Source organism: Sturnus vulgaris, chromosome 1 (genome assembly GCF_052056855.1).
Source record: "Sturnus vulgaris isolate bStuVul1 chromosome 1, bStuVul1.hap1, whole genome shotgun sequence".
Taxonomy (NCBI): domain Eukaryota; kingdom Metazoa; phylum Chordata; class Aves; order Passeriformes; family Sturnidae; genus Sturnus; species Sturnus vulgaris.
This window is the reverse complement of record NC_142243.1, coordinates 125704391-125723491: the sequence shown is the minus strand read 5'-3', so window position 1 is coordinate 125723491 and position 19101 is coordinate 125704391. Positions and strand designations below refer to the sequence as shown.

The 19101-nt window shown below is 35.6% G+C and overlaps 1 protein-coding gene across 3 annotated transcripts in view; it reads right to left on the bottom strand.

Moving 5' to 3' along the window:
- CRISPLD1 (cysteine rich secretory protein LCCL domain containing 1) overlaps window positions 1-19101 on the bottom strand; it is a 37013-nt gene that overhangs the window by 9090 nt on the left and 8822 nt on the right. For 2 of the 3 annotated variants that reach the window (XM_014870693.2, XM_014870694.2), the window contains 10 exons: window positions 8869-8987; window positions 8603-8735; window positions 7078-7193; window positions 6091-6191; window positions 4821-5000; window positions 4668-4728; window positions 4477-4543; window positions 3732-3862; window positions 828-871; window positions 672-744 (listed from right to left, as the gene is read on the bottom strand). In XM_014870693.2, the coding sequence (XP_014726179.1) occupies window positions 672-744; window positions 828-871; window positions 3732-3862; window positions 4477-4543; window positions 4668-4728; window positions 4821-5000; window positions 6091-6191; window positions 7078-7193; window positions 8603-8735; window positions 8869-8987 (1025 nt within the window). Of the gene's footprint in view, window positions 1-671; window positions 745-827; window positions 872-3731; window positions 3863-4476; window positions 4544-4667; window positions 4729-4820; window positions 5001-6090; window positions 6192-7077; window positions 7194-8602; window positions 8736-8868; window positions 8988-19101 lie in introns of those variants that run through there. The other variant, XM_088176379.1, reaches the window with a different exon arrangement.

The following is a 19101-nucleotide window of genomic DNA, read 5'->3' as shown; positions in this document are numbered from 1 at the left end:
TTACTATGAAAGTAATCCTGTGGATATCTCCAGCTTAATTTGTGGTAAATCATGCTACAGTGTATTTACCTTTGACTCATCTACGGTTTTAGGAACCGTTACCAAATTCCTTTGTCAAAATATTGCGGTACAGGCACCTTTCGAAGAGTTAAAACACAGACTTCAAAGAAATGGCACAGATATTTAAAGCCAACCTGCAGACCAGACCTTACACCTTAACCAGATATATTTCAATTTTTTTTAAAAATCCAGTTTCTCCAGAACTCCCAAACAAATTAGTAACTTCCATGATAATTCTCTGAATTTTATCCTTCTATTGTATCTATTTTACAGGTAAATAAATTGAAACAATGTGTATACATATAATAAAGGACAATGAAAAAATAAAAATACACCTTTATACAGTCTTTAGTGTAAGGATTTCACTAAGACTAGCAACAGGATCTTAATGAGTAAAAGAAAAAGAGATTTTCCTAATGAAAAATCCTGCAGATCATCTTGACCTACCTTGCCTTCTACTGAGACGAAAGACTAAAAAAATCACTTGAACACTTTTTACTTCATTTTTACAGCTACTGTTGTCATCTTTCTCAACAACTTAAGATAACTTAATTAGTAAATGGCAGAAAATAGAGCAGCACTTCAAATTAATAACATTTTATGAACTTTACCTTGGACAGTGTGAGGCTGGTTTTTGAAATGGGCACAGTTGTTCCACTGTGGTTTCACAGGTGATAGCCTGAACTGAAGAAAATAAAACACAAACAAATAAATGTGTGCTATTTAGAAAGAACATAGTAGTGAGCTTGTAAGAAATAAATACTAACCTGTTACCTTAGAGACAGTGAAGGAGTTAGCAGATTGGTATTTTCTGAAGAAGAAATATTAGAAATTATCAGTAAATAACATATTTCAGTGATTTATTTTAGTTAGAATAATTTTATTAGAAAATATGGAAATAAATCCAAGAGAATGCCCCCAATCAGTTTTTACTCACTGCACCCCCTTCTCCCCAGTAGGGAATATATTTATTGAAATGATACATTTATTTTGTACTCCCAGTGAATCTGTTTCAAAAACAGGAATGCGTGTTAAACTCTTTCAGGAGTTTAATTTGCTAAGAGAATGTGTGATAGGAACCAATTAAGCAATATATTTGTTTCTCATAATGTAGCATGTGGTTGCTCAGAAGCTTTCATCTACCAGAAGAGCTCATTCACCTTTTCCTATAGGTTCACTCCTATAAACAACTCCAACACTGAGAAGAGTTTCTCCTCACAGCCTTTCTGAAACATTTCATTACATTTTACTTTTGGATCTTGCATCTCCTGCTATCATCACCATCATTAGAAACCCAGTTTAATATGTAAGAGTTCTCTTCCCAGTAATTATATGGCACTCAGATATTTCTGCTTCCTGTTATAAAAAATCAGGTACATAGATTATGTTATTTCATTACAAGTTCATGAACATTTCTATTTTATTCCCCTCCTGCTTTCTTCCTCTTTTAACTCCTCTGATTATGATATTTTTCATCTGTAACAAAGAAGCTGATGATGCCTTCGGTACCCTTAAATTACTTACTTAAAAAAAAGACCAACAAACCAAGGAAACGATTCCCTATTCACCTCTGGAGAAAAATTTCTCCTATGGACTCCACTGTTTGCCTGCATTGGTTTATTTACTTGTATGAGCCATCAATTTCGTATTGCTCATATACTTTTTTTGCTTTCACTGATGTAGTTCATACTTCTGTTGCCCTAGCATTGTTAAATATTTATTTAATAATAATTAATGTTAATAGCCTAGCATTGGTGTAGGAATATGCATTCTATTATTGACTAGCTTGTTGAGCTATTCAGAACAGTACCCTATCCTAAGAAAATCCAGCAGCTGAAAAAACATTGGTATTAGCAATCTTGACAAGAAATGAAAGGAGCTGAAGACTGGGCCATTTGCTGTATGCTGCACTGACACTTTTCTGTATCCTCTATTCTGTTTTGCAATACACAGTAGAGGTGAGATCCACTTTATTTCATCTATTGAATAGTTGAAATAGTAGCTTATGCAAGGCTGCATCTACAGACACTGGTGAGAGTCAGGTAGCTGCAAGTCATCCCCTGCCTTATTGATGGGTCTTTTGAAGGTTTGAAACTTTGGCAAATAATCTTTATTTTCCCGTAGCCAAAATAACTAGCTCTGAGTTCCAATTCTCAGAAGATAGGTGCTAAATACACTTTATAGGCTGCCTTGATTGTGCATGAGTTATGCCTCACATAGCATAGAAACACAGACTTCAACTGATGGGAAATCAATTTGTTCCAGTTTAAAAAGTTTTTACAGCTTATCTATGCCTAAATTTGTAAGCAAGCTAGCTCCTTGTATGTTAGCATTGATATAATCAAGATCTAATTCTCTCTTTGAATCAAACAAGTAGAAAAGAGAAATGTTTGTCTGTATCTTCATTTTTAGACAGGTAAATCAAACCAGAGTCAGGTCATCAGATGATCCAAATAAACTGATTGATATCAATGCCTTAAGTGCTACCCAGATGACCAAATTATAGGCCACTGAATTTAGCCTACCATGTCAATGCTTCTCTCTATGCTGGATTAGACATATCTGTTGAAAAGAGAAATGATGACAGGTGTCATAGCCTGTATCATTTGTTTGCACAGCACAGAGAGCACAGCCTCTGATGATTACCTAACTCCTTGACTCTTGGGTTTACATGTGAGCCAAGTAAATAACTCAGAAAAATCCTGTTTTCTTTCAGCTCAGTATTACCCCTATGGGCTACACACATACCACTATTACATATATACTAACTATAGACAGAAATAAGGACAGCAGTGTAAAGCTCTGAAGAATACATTATGATATAGTGAAGTGCAATCTGCAAATACCAGTAATATCTTAGACTCCAATATATTAGTATTGATGTTTTTCTCTCGTTGGATAATTATATATGAAACAGCCAAGCATTCTCCATTTTTAAGCATTGCTTTTCTGAGTTTTCCTTTAGCATGTCTACAAGTCTTTGGATCTGTTTCACATACCAATCTTAAGGAAGGCACTTCAGCAGGGCATTACACCTCCAAATTAAGTTTCCACAGTATGGAATATTATTCCATCACTGGCCAATGTAGAAATCATGCAAAATATTTGTGCAAAATGTCATATGTAAACTGTGGAACTGTGATGAAATGAATGAATCATATAGGAAGAGGTGCATTTTCTTCTTGTTCCATATGCACACTACAAGAGGGTCATTTACAAACATGAACTTGTAATATTATTGCTTTCTTAACTGTCATAGATTGCTCTGTCCATGTCCAAAACACATAAAATAATCTGTCAGTATGTGCTAGTTTTTGACAATAAATATATACTCTTATCAATTAATTAGCTGAATACTCGCAACATTATTTAACTACAAACACTGACTTATTGCCCAAGTCATTCTGTAAATTATTTAGCCTTCTTTCATATTATGATTGTGCCAACCCTCTGTCCACTATTAAACACCGGTTAAAGTTTCAGAATGGACACAATATCTCTATATCCACATGCATTTTATAGCATTTTCATATTCTTTATGAAAAGAGCATAACAAAATGTTATTTAAAATGTGATATTTTGTATGGCATAAAAATTACAGATGTAATTTTTATAATATAATACAATAAAAACAGATTTAAACCTTTTCTACATTTTAAGAAAAAACTTACCCAATTGACTGAACACCATTTCTGTAAGACTTGATAAAGTAATTTTTCCTCCCTTGCCTAGTGACATCAACCCAACCACCTTCATTGTCTAGGATGCCATAATGTATGGCAGCTTTACAAATACTGGATTGCTGAAAAAACAGAGCAAGAAAAGAAGATCCACATCAGACAAAAAAAAAAGGTTTTAATTACAACGTGTCATTAAAAACTCGGTAGAGAGTCTTATGTTTGACTTGGTTTATATAGGTGTTATTTCAAGCAAATAAATCACCACTTTGTCTTACTCAGAGAAACTATTCTCATTTACAGTACACTTGTTCACAGTAGATGTAATTTCCTATATTGTTTTCCCATTCTACAGAGTAAATGGAATACTCTCAGCTAGTATTAAGGTTATTCACAAAGCAGGTCCATCTTACAGAAAGAATTTCTACAAGCACACCCACAAATTGCTGTACTCCTCCTTTAGTTCCATTTTCACGTATTTGCATGCAAATATGTAGACACAAAAATTCTGCTTCTGTGTATGTGTAAGAATGAAGCACATTTGTACAATACACACAGAATAGCAGATGCAAATTTAGGTCATCTGATGCTTTCTTAAACATTTGGTGAAAGCTTTTACTTTTGGTGAATGCTGACATCCCCAAAATCCATTCTTAATAGGATTTTAACTAGTAGGCCAACAGAAAAGACATTTCATTAAAAACCCTACTGGTACAAAATCTAATTTAAAAGTATTTACCATTTCATAATGTACACTTCCAATAACTTTGGCTTTGCTATCCAAACAGCCAGCAGGACATTCATACCTAAGAGAATTAAATACAACTTGGTTTTAAATCCAGGGATTACAAAAAGGAGAAATATTCCAGCTCACGTACAAATATAGCCTTTCAGAAAAATCTCAAAATGACAACTGTAAATTTGCCATACCTATTGCAAGTTGTTCCTTTGCACTGATCTCTTAGCCTTACTTCACATGAAACAATCTGAGCTAAAACAAGCAAAAAGCAAATTCACTGCAATGAATTTGATACTAGATAATTCAATTTTGTTGATCACTTGCAAATCAGGTAAATTCCTTACACATTTGCTGTGTGCTTATCACTTCATTTTTCTCACTGTCATCAGTGCCTGTGGAGGCTGAAGGCTGATGTGTTCTTGGCCGGCTTTGCACAGTTGTATCCTGGGCTTTGGATCGCTGACGTTCAATCTCATTGGTTTCCTCTTCTGGTTCATGGGGGGAATAAGGTCTTTCTGAATCCTCTGTTTCAGAAAGTGGAGGAAAAAAAAAATCTCAGAGAATAAAAAAAAAAATCAGCGTGGAATATAAATCCCTTACCATGTTTCAGTGAAACAGCTTTATTCTCATAAAATGGGGAACAAAAGGAAGAAAGCAAGGAAAACTCTCCACTGCTTCATAAGATGGAGCACTCAAGATTAATAAAACACCTCAAGTATGTTTGTGATAGTGAGAAAATATATCCTTTTTTTTCCCAGCATGTGTAGCACAATTGAAGTATGAAATTGCTCTTAATGCTCCTGTTTTAATATCTTTATGCTATCAGAAAACCAATAGGACAAAGACAATCACTGTTACACATGACCAAAGTTTTACCAAGTTCATAGACAGCATGCAATTAAAGCTTATTTCATTGTAATATACACTTGAAAATGAGGCCCTTCTATTCATACATAGTGAAAATAATTCTGAAACACTCCTAACTGTATCTAAATTTCTTACTTAGAACCATAAGTGCTATTTAGGCACACACATGCAGCTTTCATATGGTCCATATGAAATCTCAGAAGTTATTAACAAAATTTGCTAAATGAGTTGTTCACAGAGTAGAACAAAAAGAAGTAGCAGCTTCATAATACATTGCGTTTCAATACTATAAATGCTATTTCAAAAACTGTAAGTTAATAATCATCCTAACTGACATTTTCTTTAATTACTGATGTCTTCTGGCTTTGTTCTTGATTTTTCACACACATCACATAACTATGTCACTGAGATGTTTCCCTATAAACAAATGGCTGCACAGACTTACAGTGTAATTACAGAAAGGCATATAAAGAGCACACAATGAGACTCCATCTCTGTGTACTAAAATCCCTGAATCAGCAATTATCAGCAGGAGTTCAGTGCACTTCATTCCCTCTGGTGAGACTCAGCCTTATGTATCACAAGTACATATCCCCATTCACCATAGTAAAGTAGGGCCTAACTGATTTTTGGGCACATACATAATATATTTCATTCCACTATTTTAAAGCACAATGAGGAAAGAAATCAAAAGAAAAGCTACATTTCTATTCCCATTTATAGTTGTAATGGTGAAATAGTACATACCTCTATAACAAAGATTTTCTCTACAACCTCCTCCAAAACTAGGGGGACATGCAGAACAGGGGCGGCCAGGTTTATAAGGAGCATGACCCCACCAGTTACCCCTTTACAGGAAGAAATAGCAAAAAATGAGTGTATTAGCATATTAATATTAAACAGCACTTAATATATCAAGAAATAAATTATGAAAACCAGCAGACATACAGACCATAACATGATTTTTTTTATATTCCCAAGTTATAAAGCAATAGGATGAATGGAAATGGCCTAAAGTTGCACTAGGGGAAATTCAGATTAGATATTAGGAAGCATTTTTCACTGAAAGGGGTGCCAAGCACTGGAACAGTCTGCCCAGGGAAGTGGTGGAGTCACCACACCTGGAGGTATTTCAGAAGTGTGTAGATTTGGAACTCAAGGACATGGTTTAGTGGTGGACTTGCCAGCATTAGGTTACTGGCTAGAGTCAGTGGTCTCAATTCTTTTACAGTCCAAATGATTCTATGATTCTACACCACATATGCAGGATCTAGTTGAAGTCCAAGAAGAAAAAAAAAATTAAGAACTGACATAAATTGCTGTAAGGTCTTTTCAGACTGGCATAGCACCATAAGACTAAATTCCTCCCCTTCATGAGGACAGGCTCTACTCTCTCCTAGATGGTATATCCTATAAAATTTGATCTTAACCATGGGCTTCCTGTTACACATTCCTTTAAGTCACAATGGGGAGATACATTTATTTTTCAGAAAGATATCACACTATAATAAAGGTCTCTGATGCTGTATATATACTAAAAGATAGGGCAGAAAACTGAAGCACCAGAAAACTCACAAGAGTATTTGTGCAGCCGAAGGCTGTTTGGGAACAATGCTGTATTTTGTAACAGTACAAAACCCAAAAAATCCAGACTGATTTCCTTGCAGATTATCTCCTCATCTATTATAAAGTATCTTGCCCCCCCAAGATAATTTTGGGTGTCAATCTACTTACTTAGGAGAATAATTGCACACAAGATAAACTGCTTTTGGCCAAATCTGTCCCCAGATGTTCATGTTATGACACAAATTAATTGCACAACCAATTCTGCTACTTGTAGCCCAAACAACCTATGGAAAAGAGGAAAACGTAAAAACCAAAGATGATAAACTTAAAATCAAAACTATCTCTGCTATACAAAACTCAAATTACCAAAGTGATGCATTCCCCTCTGCTATAAAAGTGGCCTAATTACAACTGTCAAAAGGCCATTCAGTTACATCCTTATGAGAGAAAAGTTTTACCTTGAAGGAAAAGATATGGGTCTCATTTTTTACAAATGCTCTAAGCATACATTTGAAAGTGTAGCAAAACATTTACAGAACATGATCTGAAGAACTGAATCTTGGAATCATAATTAATTGATAATCGTGAGTTAGAAGAACCCCTGTTTTGGAGTTTCCAGCACAACCTAAAGACTCAAAGTGATTTGGATTGGTTAGACTGAGACAACAGATATTTTTCAGCAGTAAAAGGAAGAACAAAGGATAAAGTATTAACAAAAATACTTATACACTGAATAGACCCAAGTAAAGGATTTTAAATGAATATGTTTTCACGTCACTGCAATCTAAGGTGGCTGTGCTCCTTTACTCACCTTTCATTGCAGATCTCAAAAATAATCAAATGACAAAGTCTGGAATGTTCAGATCATACAAATATGACAGGTGTTGAAAATCTATTCATTCAAGGTAAGCCAATCTCTAGATCCAGCAGGATTTAAGAGTTGAAAGAGCTAAGTACTGTGAAGAACTAGTACCACAAAAAAGCTCTATATATTTGTTGATCTTGCATGCAATAGTAAATGTAACTACAAGTTATGGACATGGTAAATAAGAACATAGAGGTAACTTTATTTTAAAAATAGTACAATTGTAAATTATGCTTGTAAACAGAAAATAAGTGTTTAAAAAGTAAAAATTTTTAAGTTTTCCAATGTTATATCAAAAATTATATGTGGATCATGGTATAATCTGAAGACCATGTATTTCCCATTCACTGAAAACATGACTGGTACCCCATAACAAAAATTCAGGCTAGATACACAGATTTCAGAAGTATGAAGTAAATGATCACTAGGCAATTTTAAAATCTTCCTGAATTAAAACAAGCTCTTAAAAACTACTGTTTGATCTGAGGAATTCGCCTAAGAAAATATTTTTTTTTTCATGAGCTGTTTCTTCAACAGATTATGCAAAGCGCACTGCGCAGTAACACTCAGTTTAACACTGGGGTTTGCTTATGAGTTTTCCTCAATCCTACTGATATTTATGAGGATGAAATTTAAGGTTTGCATGACAACTTTACTTTGCCATTGATACCCAATGCTTGCAACTGAGTCTAAACAAGCCTCTTTTGGACTTTTGTGCTGTGGTAGGTACTGCAAGTTTAGCATGCTCAAGGGTCAGACAGCAACCTAGCTGGAAGTCTCTGCCACTCTTTTCCACAGGTGATTAAAAAATCAAGCACACCTACATACCTGTGTGTAATGTGTACAAACAGGACCAGAGCATCTGTATGGACAATATGGATTGCATTCATGAGGATGGGGATATGTGAAGTCTTTCACTTCATCATACCATGCTTGGACATGAAATGTTGGAGGTCTGTACCTAGGAAAGCCAGTAGCAGTGTATTAGATCATTCAAAAGTTGTAGCATCTACCGTTTTCCCTTTAAGTAACAAGCACATTTTGTTAGATTTTTAAAAATCTCATATATTGCAGAAAACAGTATCTTAAACTACCTTCCCCAGTGTGCTCCCAGATTCTGTCCAATTGATGGAAGAAGGCTTGCTGGCCCATGCTCCCACAGACAGGTTTCAGCCCATGACTCTGCAGATCTCTCCAGTTCTATGTCCCATGTCTGAAATTTAAAACAAAAGAAAGGGAAATCTCCTTAGAAATATTTGGTGTGCATTTTATTCTTCAAAAATTCAAAAAACTGATTTTTTAAAAATTTTATTTTAAAGTTTCTTTTACTGAGGCAGAAGACTGATAAGTAAGAATTGAAAAATACATGCTGCATTTGTGTTTCATAAGAAAAATGTTTTCCCCACAAGGAAAGAAGTTTTAATCCCTTCACAGAATTCCCTTTAAAAACCACGTGCAGCCACGCTGAACTGAATAAAGCACAAATATGAAACTGAAAGGCTTAGTTCAACTTTCCAAGCTAAATTAAGTGTATTTTCTGTCTTGTGAGATTGTTTTTCAGTAATGGGCATTTTTTTTTAACCAAAAGGGAATTATCCAACCTCCTTTCAAACAAGGCTTTATGTCCTCTAAACCAATAGTTTATTTGAAATGAATGAGATTTCCTCTTCCTTTTCTATAACCACCTTTTGTTGAAATAATACACAATTCAAGCAGAAATTATGAAAACAAGAGTAAGGGTAATTAATTGATTTTATAGATAGGTTGGCAAAAAAAGGGACATTCATGATAGTAAAGAGCCATGCTTAGAAGAAGTAGGAAAAAAATTATGAATTTTTGTTTATCCTTAATTTTTATTCTTTAAGGGAGATGGAAGAATAAGCTTGCAGCTGAAAGGCAAATCAAGTTTCTGTCTTTCAAAAGCATACTAAGACATACTCTTCTTGAAAAAAGTCCATTGCTCTAGTGCAAGGTATCCATATTTTCGCTTGGCTTTTGGAATTTCCTGATAGCTGAAGAAATAGTTTCTAGATACCTGACTCTCTAACATTAACACCCAGGTTAGGAAACTAGAATATTTCCAGGAAAGAAACACATCTTGATAGAACCTGAACAATTTCATCATATGTTCAGACTAAATTTCATTAAGTGAGACTATGCTATTTAAATTACAGTAAGTCAGTATTTCCAGATCCAAATTCCTATGCAGATACTGGTGATCACGTCTAACAATTTTTGGCACAGATGAAATGTAGAAAACTCCTTAACACAGCCAAAAATCACACAAATATAACAAACAAATTCTGTGTGATAAAGTTTATTTTTCTATTGATTTTGACATGCAGTTTTCAAATTATTAATCAGATAACTCATTAAAAACAAGTACATCCTTGGTTATGCAAGGCCATTATTATGGAAAGACTTTATTGTCACTTAATTAAATCCTAGAATATCTGTTCTTTCTTCTCTTCTTCAGAAGTCTGTAATGTATTGGATTGCATTTTGTCTGTTACTAGTATTACTATTATTATCAGCAAGTAATTCACAGGATATATTTTGACAGAAATACTCAAATAGTAAAATAATGACAGAATAAATCTTTTAACCCACCTATGGATACAAACACCACTGACTTTAGAAAACTGTACAATTTCCCATTCACTCTCCTGGGGCATTATATTTCTGTGTCATAAACCACAACTTTTTTTATCTCCACAAGAAAACATTTTAATATTAAATAATGAAGTTTTATGACAGTTTGTGTAACTTTCTTCCCTTTAGCTGTCACACCACCATAAAATCTTCTTCTCCCTATTGCACCCATTGTAAAAACACATGAAGATTAACACACTTCCCCCATATATATATACTTTGTTCTTATAGGCTGCAGTGGAGTTGCTTCATCTTCTACCACAAAATCACAAGACCATAATATTTTAAAATAAAACCCACTACAATTTGTCTTTGTTGCATATATTGTATGATATTAAGTCACCTCCAAGTCTTCTAATATGTAGATTTAGCTCTTAGAATGAACAAGTCATAAAGTTAATACATTTCCCAAAGAATTGCTATTAAGAATGGTTTTGCCAACTGGACTCTGAAATACAAAGTCAGAATAAATTAGACTTATAAGAAACAAAATTTCAGCACTTGCTCAGTTTTAGTTTTACTTCCTACCTCCTAGGCTAGCTACAATTTCTTATAGCTCTTACAACCTTCAGAAAGCCAGAAGATACTCTCTTGTAAAGCATGCCCCCACATCTTCCACTCCTAAAACAGCAGTGATGGTTAAAGGAATTGTACTATTCTATTTTTCTCACCACACAAGTTTAAAAATGCTATGCAGCTATTTTAACTGAAATAATGTTACTTTTTTTAAGTTTAGAGCTAAGCAATCAATAGTACTTGCTTGAATCAGCTGCACAAGTTTGTGAAGTAGTTACCTTTAACAAAATTTTCTTTAAAGAGTGATGAAAGCTATGCATGACAGAGCCATCCACAACACTGAAAGAATAGCTTTTTGATGAAAAACTTAAATTCATCGTTAATCCTCCTGACAGATGAACACCCACACTCCAAGTACTGTTGAAATTGGATACAGTCTTAAAAAAAAATTCTATCTTCTTTAACTGTTTCCCTGCCTTCATCCACAGTATAATTGTCTTTACTCCCTTTACCTTACCTAGCCAGAGATAAGCACACTTCCCACTTTCTAGGCCTCATAATAATGCACTTTCCTAGCAGCAGCTTCATTTATGATTACCAAGAAATAACTTAATTTCTTTTTAATTTTAATCACTTAAGTATATTTTGAGATATGATGGAGTAAATATCAAAGTGTTACATATTCAGGTGTAAAAACATCAGTCAAGTGTAAATTGCACTATAGGGAAAAAAAACTCCTTAAGTGCAGTGTTTATTGTTCAATGGGCTCATTTTCTCACCAAAGCCTCCACTTCCTGAAATGTCTTCAATAGAAGTTAAAAAAAAAACCCACAAAAAAAACTCTACTAAGGATCGTCAATTTTATAAAACATTCTGGAAGAATGTCTCAATGTCCCAGTTCCAAATAATTTCCTAGAGATTAGAGTCACTTTCTTGATTACCAGAGGCTTCAAAGAAAAAGTGTGAATAAAACATCACTAATCTCCTACATCCAGTAGACGAAAAAGAGATAAAAATGCTAGAAGTCACAGTTACTTGTGTCTCCCAGACCTACCAAGACAGAAGCCATAAAACACAAATCCAAATCAATGTAGAAATGAAAAAGTCTCCCAATCTCCAGGATCACTATAATGACCTTTAATAAAAAGAGGGAAACCTGGTATTCAAGGACCGTTTTCTCCAGACTCAAGGATGAGGCATCCTGATGAGCAAGAAATCAGGCAAAGGGGGCAAGAGACCTGTGTGGGTGAATAAAGAACTCCTTCATTACTCAACCATAGCCAGGAAATACACAGGAGATGGAAACAAGGTCAGGCCACTTGGAAAGAATACAGAGGTGTTGCCAGAGTAAATAAAAATTAGAGAAAGAAGGCCAAGGCCCTTCAAGAATCTGGTCAAGGACAACAAGGACAAAACAAAGGGCTTGTTCAAATACATCAGTAAGAACAGGAAAACCAAGGAGAGTGTGGGCCTGTTACTACATGGAGCAGGGACCCTGGCAGCAGCACACAGAGAAGGCAGTGACTGAACACCTTTGCATTGGGCTTCACTGACAAGACCAGCCCTCAGGGATCTGTGATCTAGGAGACCAGAGTAATGGAATGATGGAAGGAAGATTTTCCCTCTGCCAAGGAGGATTGGGTGAGAAAACACCTAGCCACACTGGCATCAGCAAGTCTATGGGCCTTAACAGGATGCATCCACAAGTGCTGAGAGACCTAGCAGACACAACAGCGAGGCTGCTCACAATCATGTCTGAAAGCCTGTGGAGGTCAGTGGTGCCTGAGGACTGAAAAAAAGCAAATGTCACCCCAGTCTTCAAAAAGCACAGAATGAGGACCCAGGAAATTACCACAGAGTCAGCCTCACCTCAATCCCTTGAAAGGCAGTGGAAAGCCCCATTTTAGAAGTCATCTCCACCAACGTGAAGGACAAGGTGACCATGAGTACTAAGCACAGATTCACTAAAGGTGCTTGACCAGCCCGATTTCCCTCTATGATGAAACAACTACCTTGGATGAGGGCAGAGCAGTGGATATCATCCAGCTTGACTTCAGCGAGGCTTTTTACCCTGTCTCACACAATATGCTCACAGGCAAACTCAGAAACTGCAGATTTGATGAGTGAACAGCAAGGTGTGTTGAGAGCTGGCTGAACAGCAGATCCCTGAGGGTTATAATCAGTCACTAGTGGTGTCCCCCAGGGTTTAATAATGGACCCAATATTGTTTAACTTTTTATTAATTACTTGAATGAAGGGGCAGATGTCTCCTCAGGATGTTCAGTGATGACACAAAGCTGGGAGGAGTCACCCATTCCCCAGAGAGCTGTGCAGCCCTTCGGCTGGATGGGATGGAGAGATGGGCATAGAACTGTGAAATTCAGCAAAGGCAAATGCAGGGTCCTGCACCTGGGGAATAATAACCCCAGGTAAGAGGTGGCCAAGAGACTGCAGCCAGGCTCCTCTTGGCACTGCCAGGCAATAGGACAAGAGGCAATGGGCAGAAACTGATGCAGAAAGTTCCACCTGAACATGAGGAAGAACTTTACTGTGTAGGCAACTGAGCATTGGAACAGATTGCCCACAGAGGTTCCACAGTCCCCCTCACTGGAGATATTTAAGAACCATCTGGATGCTATCCTGTGCCATGTGCTCTAGGATGACCCTGCTTGAGCAGGGAGGTTGGACCAGATAACCTGCTGTGCTCCCTTCCAATCTTACCAATTCTGTGATTCTATAAATGGTATCCTAATCCCTGATGCAACCATTTGAAAAACTATCTTAAATTTATATCTGACAACTCCAGTAATGCAAAAAATTATATACAGGTGCTAGTAACATGACTACGTATGGAATTTCTGAAAAAAATTAAAAACTTGTACAAGAAATCTGTAAGATTGCAATGCTGTATCAGAGCTTACTCCAAAAAAAATAGCTTAAATGTATTTTTAAAGGCTAATTCCACACTTACATGTAGGTGGAATTTGAAGAATTCAGAAGATTTTTTACTGAATTATCAACATGCCTAATCATTGCTTCAGAGATAGGATCAAGAACAGAAAGGAGCCACTCTACATTTTTGATACCACCTTCCATTTTGTTCTTCTCTTTCAGTAATTAAAATAGGAGATCCAAATTTCTCTCCTAAACTGATTATTCTAATTGAAGTTATGTGAAGAAAAAACTGTATCTTAATTCTAAGGATAAAAGACTGTTTATTTTAAAGTTTTTTCATACTAATCCTGACACATTAGTTCTAAATATAATGCATTTCACTCAGAAAACAGGCTAAATGAAACAAACATGTAAAATAATCTGCCTAAGTAATTAAAACATACCTCTTTCCCGAAATAGGAATTTTATTCTTGTGCTTTTTATAGCATTCCCTTGTTTCACTTACATGGTGGTAAGCTTTGGGGTTCAAACAACAAAAAAGCCTCTCCATATACCAAGATAAACACCTAAGTTTTCATGTTCATTCAGATCAAACAACACAATGAAGTTCAAACAAATACAAAACTAATTAGTGATCTTTAAAATGCCAAGTTGGTTGGCATTTTAAAAGAAGCCAGAATAAAAATTGAAGAATATGAAGAGTCACAGCAACCTATTTATTTTACAAACTAACAGAAGTAAGCATTTCTCAAATTTTAACCACAATGTCATTTGTGATATTAAACTTGCTACTGAAATATATATTGAGCTGACCTGAATTAAGCTTTAAGCTTAATTCAAGAAATTCTTGAATACTAATTGAATTGAATACTAAGAAACAGTCAGTATTTTACAGATTTAAACTAAGGACACTTTTAAAACAACTTAACTCTTTGAAAGAAATAATAAACTTGAAAAGAAATCTCTGCATAGCTATAGGCAAGGATCTTTTTTTTTATTGCCAAAGGATGAATTAAATCTTCAAACACCCTACTTAAAAAGATAGGAAATTCCTTTTCATAAAAAGGGAGACTATAATTTTTTGAAATATAGGTGTGCACAGCAGCTGATTTCTCATCCACTAGCTCCCTCATCCATGTTCTGACGTGACCAGGTTTCAATGACTTTGCTCTATCAGATTTCCTTGGTAAATACAGGGTACTGAAGGGAGCACAAGAAGATGAAAGTGCATCATGGCAGCTGATTCCCAGGTCTGACAAGCACTGACTTGGAATCGTTTGGTACTACATGCAAGGTAATTCAACTTGAATTATCAAGAAAAAGTATTGCTCATTGTCAGAAAGCTACATGAGATCTACCTTTTGGATAAGGTATCATCATCAGGTTTGGCTTTCTACATTGAGATAGGCACACATGGAAAATATCACAAACTGCTCAGTGGTATGAACCTCCTTGAACTATTCCTTTTGTTTTGCAGAACACTGGTAGAGTGCACTTTGAAGTTGTTCATGGGTATTCATTCCACAGAAAGGCACAGCAGAAAAAAAAAACAAACCCTGAAATGCAATTAGCATGAATGTCAGGTTCTCAGCATCGATTTTTTGCTCTACAAATCTCTTTGAATGGCATCACAACACTTGTCAACACAGGCATTTCTTTCATCAGTATCCTGCTAAAACTTATGCACCATCAAATACACACAGATATGGCACTACCAGTATTTCACAAATGCTCTCAAACACTACCCTGGCTGAAGCCAAAACCCAGCTGGGCAGGTTAAATTGAATGGCAGCAGCAGTTACTGCCTCCAGCTGCTGACTCTTCCTCTACCCCAAAGGACTGCACCGCACCGCATTTTGCAGCAGGGATGCCACAGACAATATGGATCTTCTGACTGCTTCTGGTTTACAACATATCACACTAAAATAAACCACAACTAATGCCAGTTTAGCATTACAGACTGGACTAAAAAAATTTGAATTTAACCTCTGTCAACTCGGGGTTCAGGTAGAGTGTAGACCTAAACCAATGCTCTGCTTAATGGAGGAGTTTCAGTGAGGCTACCACATGTTAAATGAAAATTCATCAACAGCCAAACAAATTACATGGGGTGGGATTAACCTCCCCTGACTTTAAACAGCCTCAAAGCAGATACCTATATCTGAGCTAATTAGCTAAACACCATTTGCAGTTACATAGACAAATAAGCATCTATAGAGGGAAATAATTTTAGCCATCCACCTTGAACTGAGATAAACTGTGTGTTGAAGATTCTCATTTTTCTCTGCTAATTAAAGGAGACTGACTCAAATGCAGACATCTACACTACAGACATCAAAAGCTTTGTGAGATGAATCCCATCATTTGTGTTGTGCAAGTGTTAACTCAAAAATGTACATTCTCATCCAAGCCACACCAGCATGAGTCCACCTATTACATCAAAAGGTATTGCAACAGAACTGTGAAGACCAGTAGCTCAAAAAATATTTTCTAGTAAAAATAATTTAAAAAAAACCAAACCTCAACAGTGGTAACATTTTAATTGGAGATATTTTCACATATGTTGGAAAGCAGAAAAATAAAATCATATGGACTGGGACTATATGGAAATTAAAGAAGAGCTAAAATTTAAGCTCAGTAAAGATGGAAAAGTAAGTACAGTGGGCACCACTGAAAGTAAACGTTTACCATGGCATAGTATAAATACCTCATTGCTGTATACATTCTAAATATAGGGAAAGAGCAGTAAAGTAAATACCACGGTACAGTATGGGTATTTATTTATTTTTTAAAAGAATCCACTGTATTAAGACTAATGACACTGAGAAGGAAAAAAAAAGTAAAGATGAAACATAGAATGAAAAATGCCATGAGCAAATACACTAGAAATACAGTGGAAAACTAGAAATCACCTGCATGGCACCAACACAGAAAAACAGAAAGGTACAGTTAAAAATTACTTCAATGGACTGATCCTGACTGAAGTCTATTTAACCTTTTCCACTGAGCAAAATGTATGTGTATTATCCACATTTTTATAATTTAAAATTGTAACTGTACTTTCAGAATAATATTTACTTTCATTTTCTTCTAGATTTTTATGATTGTAAGAGTAAAGAAGATCTTCTTGGTATGTAACCTAAACCTCCTGCCCTGCAATGCTAGTTGATGTTTTATTGTTGCATAAAAGGAAATCTCTCTTTCCTGTAACTACCTTTATTTGTTTCTCAGATTAGCTGCTTCATTCCTTCAATCCTCTCATAAATCACATATTCTGTCTTCATAATCAATCTTATTAAGCTCTTTCATTCTTTTTAGAACGAGTAGACCATTCTTTAGAAATTACCAAAAATGGGTATTTGCATTTCAGGCAAGTTCTCATCAGTTTCACACACAAATAACTCCTTTTACAAATTGGCACCACATTAATTTTTAAGTCAGTGCCACTCCTGCATCTTTATATTGCAGTTTTACCTCTATGTTTTATCCCTTGTATTTCACCTGTTTGATTTCTTCCTCATTCCATACCTTGCAGTTAAGTTTCATCATGTTGATCCTTGGCCATTACTGATACTTCCCAAGTTCTAATTTTCATCACGTTCTTTAAAACAACCCTATGCTGTGCCCACATTTTATATATATATTTATATATATATACAAAAACATACAGACTGCAATTTTCAGGTGTACTCTTTGCTCACACAAGTCAAAAGTGTTTAACCAAAACAGAAGAGGCTTCAACAGCATCAACACCCTTGATCTTCCGCCTGTTTAAAAGGAGGTTCTGTCACAAACACATCAGGGTAGCATGTGTCAAGAAATTTCCAGAGTCAAAATATGACACCTAACACTTCCCTAATTACCGGGTCATTAAAAAAGTAGAGTGGATTGGTTTGACATGATCTCTTCTTGATGAACAGGCATTGACAGTTTTCATCAGCTTGTCTTTCAGTCATGCTTCAGCAAGGCAGTTTCATCAGTACCAAGATGCCAAAGGAAGTTCATGAAAACTAATGATAATTAGCACATCCGGAAAGTAAATAACTTGTACTCAACTGAGATGCTTACACTCCCGTCATTCGAGTCAGAAAAAAATGTGGCCTCCCCATAGTCTGAGGTTCCTTATGCAGCAGTGACCACAAAAACTCAGGAGTACTATAGCACCAGGCAAAATTTCCTTGAAAATAAAAACCCAGCAAGGCTAACTAGTACTGATATATTCTTTAAGCACAAAGAAAGAATAGCTAAAACCGCTAAACTTTCCTCTACCAAGAAAGTTAAGACAGGCATTTTCTGCTGGAAAACTACTACCTGGCTAGAAGTGAAATGGTAAGGAACTTACATGCTACCATGTGGCAGACTGGAGTTTACAGAGCTTTAAACTGGGCAGAGATCCCTGAATAGACCTTGAGGTTTCAGCTACTCTTTTGGAAAAGAGTAAAAAGTAGGAAAACTGTGGCTTTTGCCTGGAAACAGGAAAGTGGTATAAGGCCAAAAATATTGTTCACAAACACTGAAAAAATTGCACCAATATTTAGAAGTATCTCCTTATTACAGCTTCATGTGTTTGAGCTTTTTGTGTTGAAGAAGTAAAACCAGGAATAGGAACCAGAGACATGACTAATCATGTTTAATTCTCTGTCTACTCTAAGCATGTTAAAAAACCCATGCTGGAATATTCAGCTTTCGAAGGTGTTCTAAAACAGTGCATTTACTTTGCTACTTTTTAAAAGCAGTGCATTAAGACTATCTATTAGAACATAACTAAAAATCATCTATTCACTTCCATATTCTAACAGGAATGGAAGAGAAGCAACAGCATGAAAGCTGATCCTGATTTCTCTAGTTTGTCTATTGACGAATTATGAATTGCACACATTCATTACAAATAGTATTCATGAATATTTATAGCTAATCACAAACTGACCAGAGCACAGGTCCTTACCTCAAATCCTAGTACAGATTACCAGGTTAAACTCACTGTAACTGATGGCTTTCATACAGCAGTTTTAGAGATGTTACAGAATTTCCTGGACTTTGAACAGGAAATAGCCATGGTATCTCAAATATGTGTCAGCCTAAATACTTTTAAAAGATGATCACTGTGTTTTGACATAAGTGAATTGAACTTAATGCCAGAAAGCATCTATTGACCATATGTGACCTGGCACTATGGTCAGAAATATTTTCAAATAAAATCTAAAAAAAAACATTGGAAAATGTATTAAAGGAATCCCTGACCACTTGAAGATCCAACAGGGAAT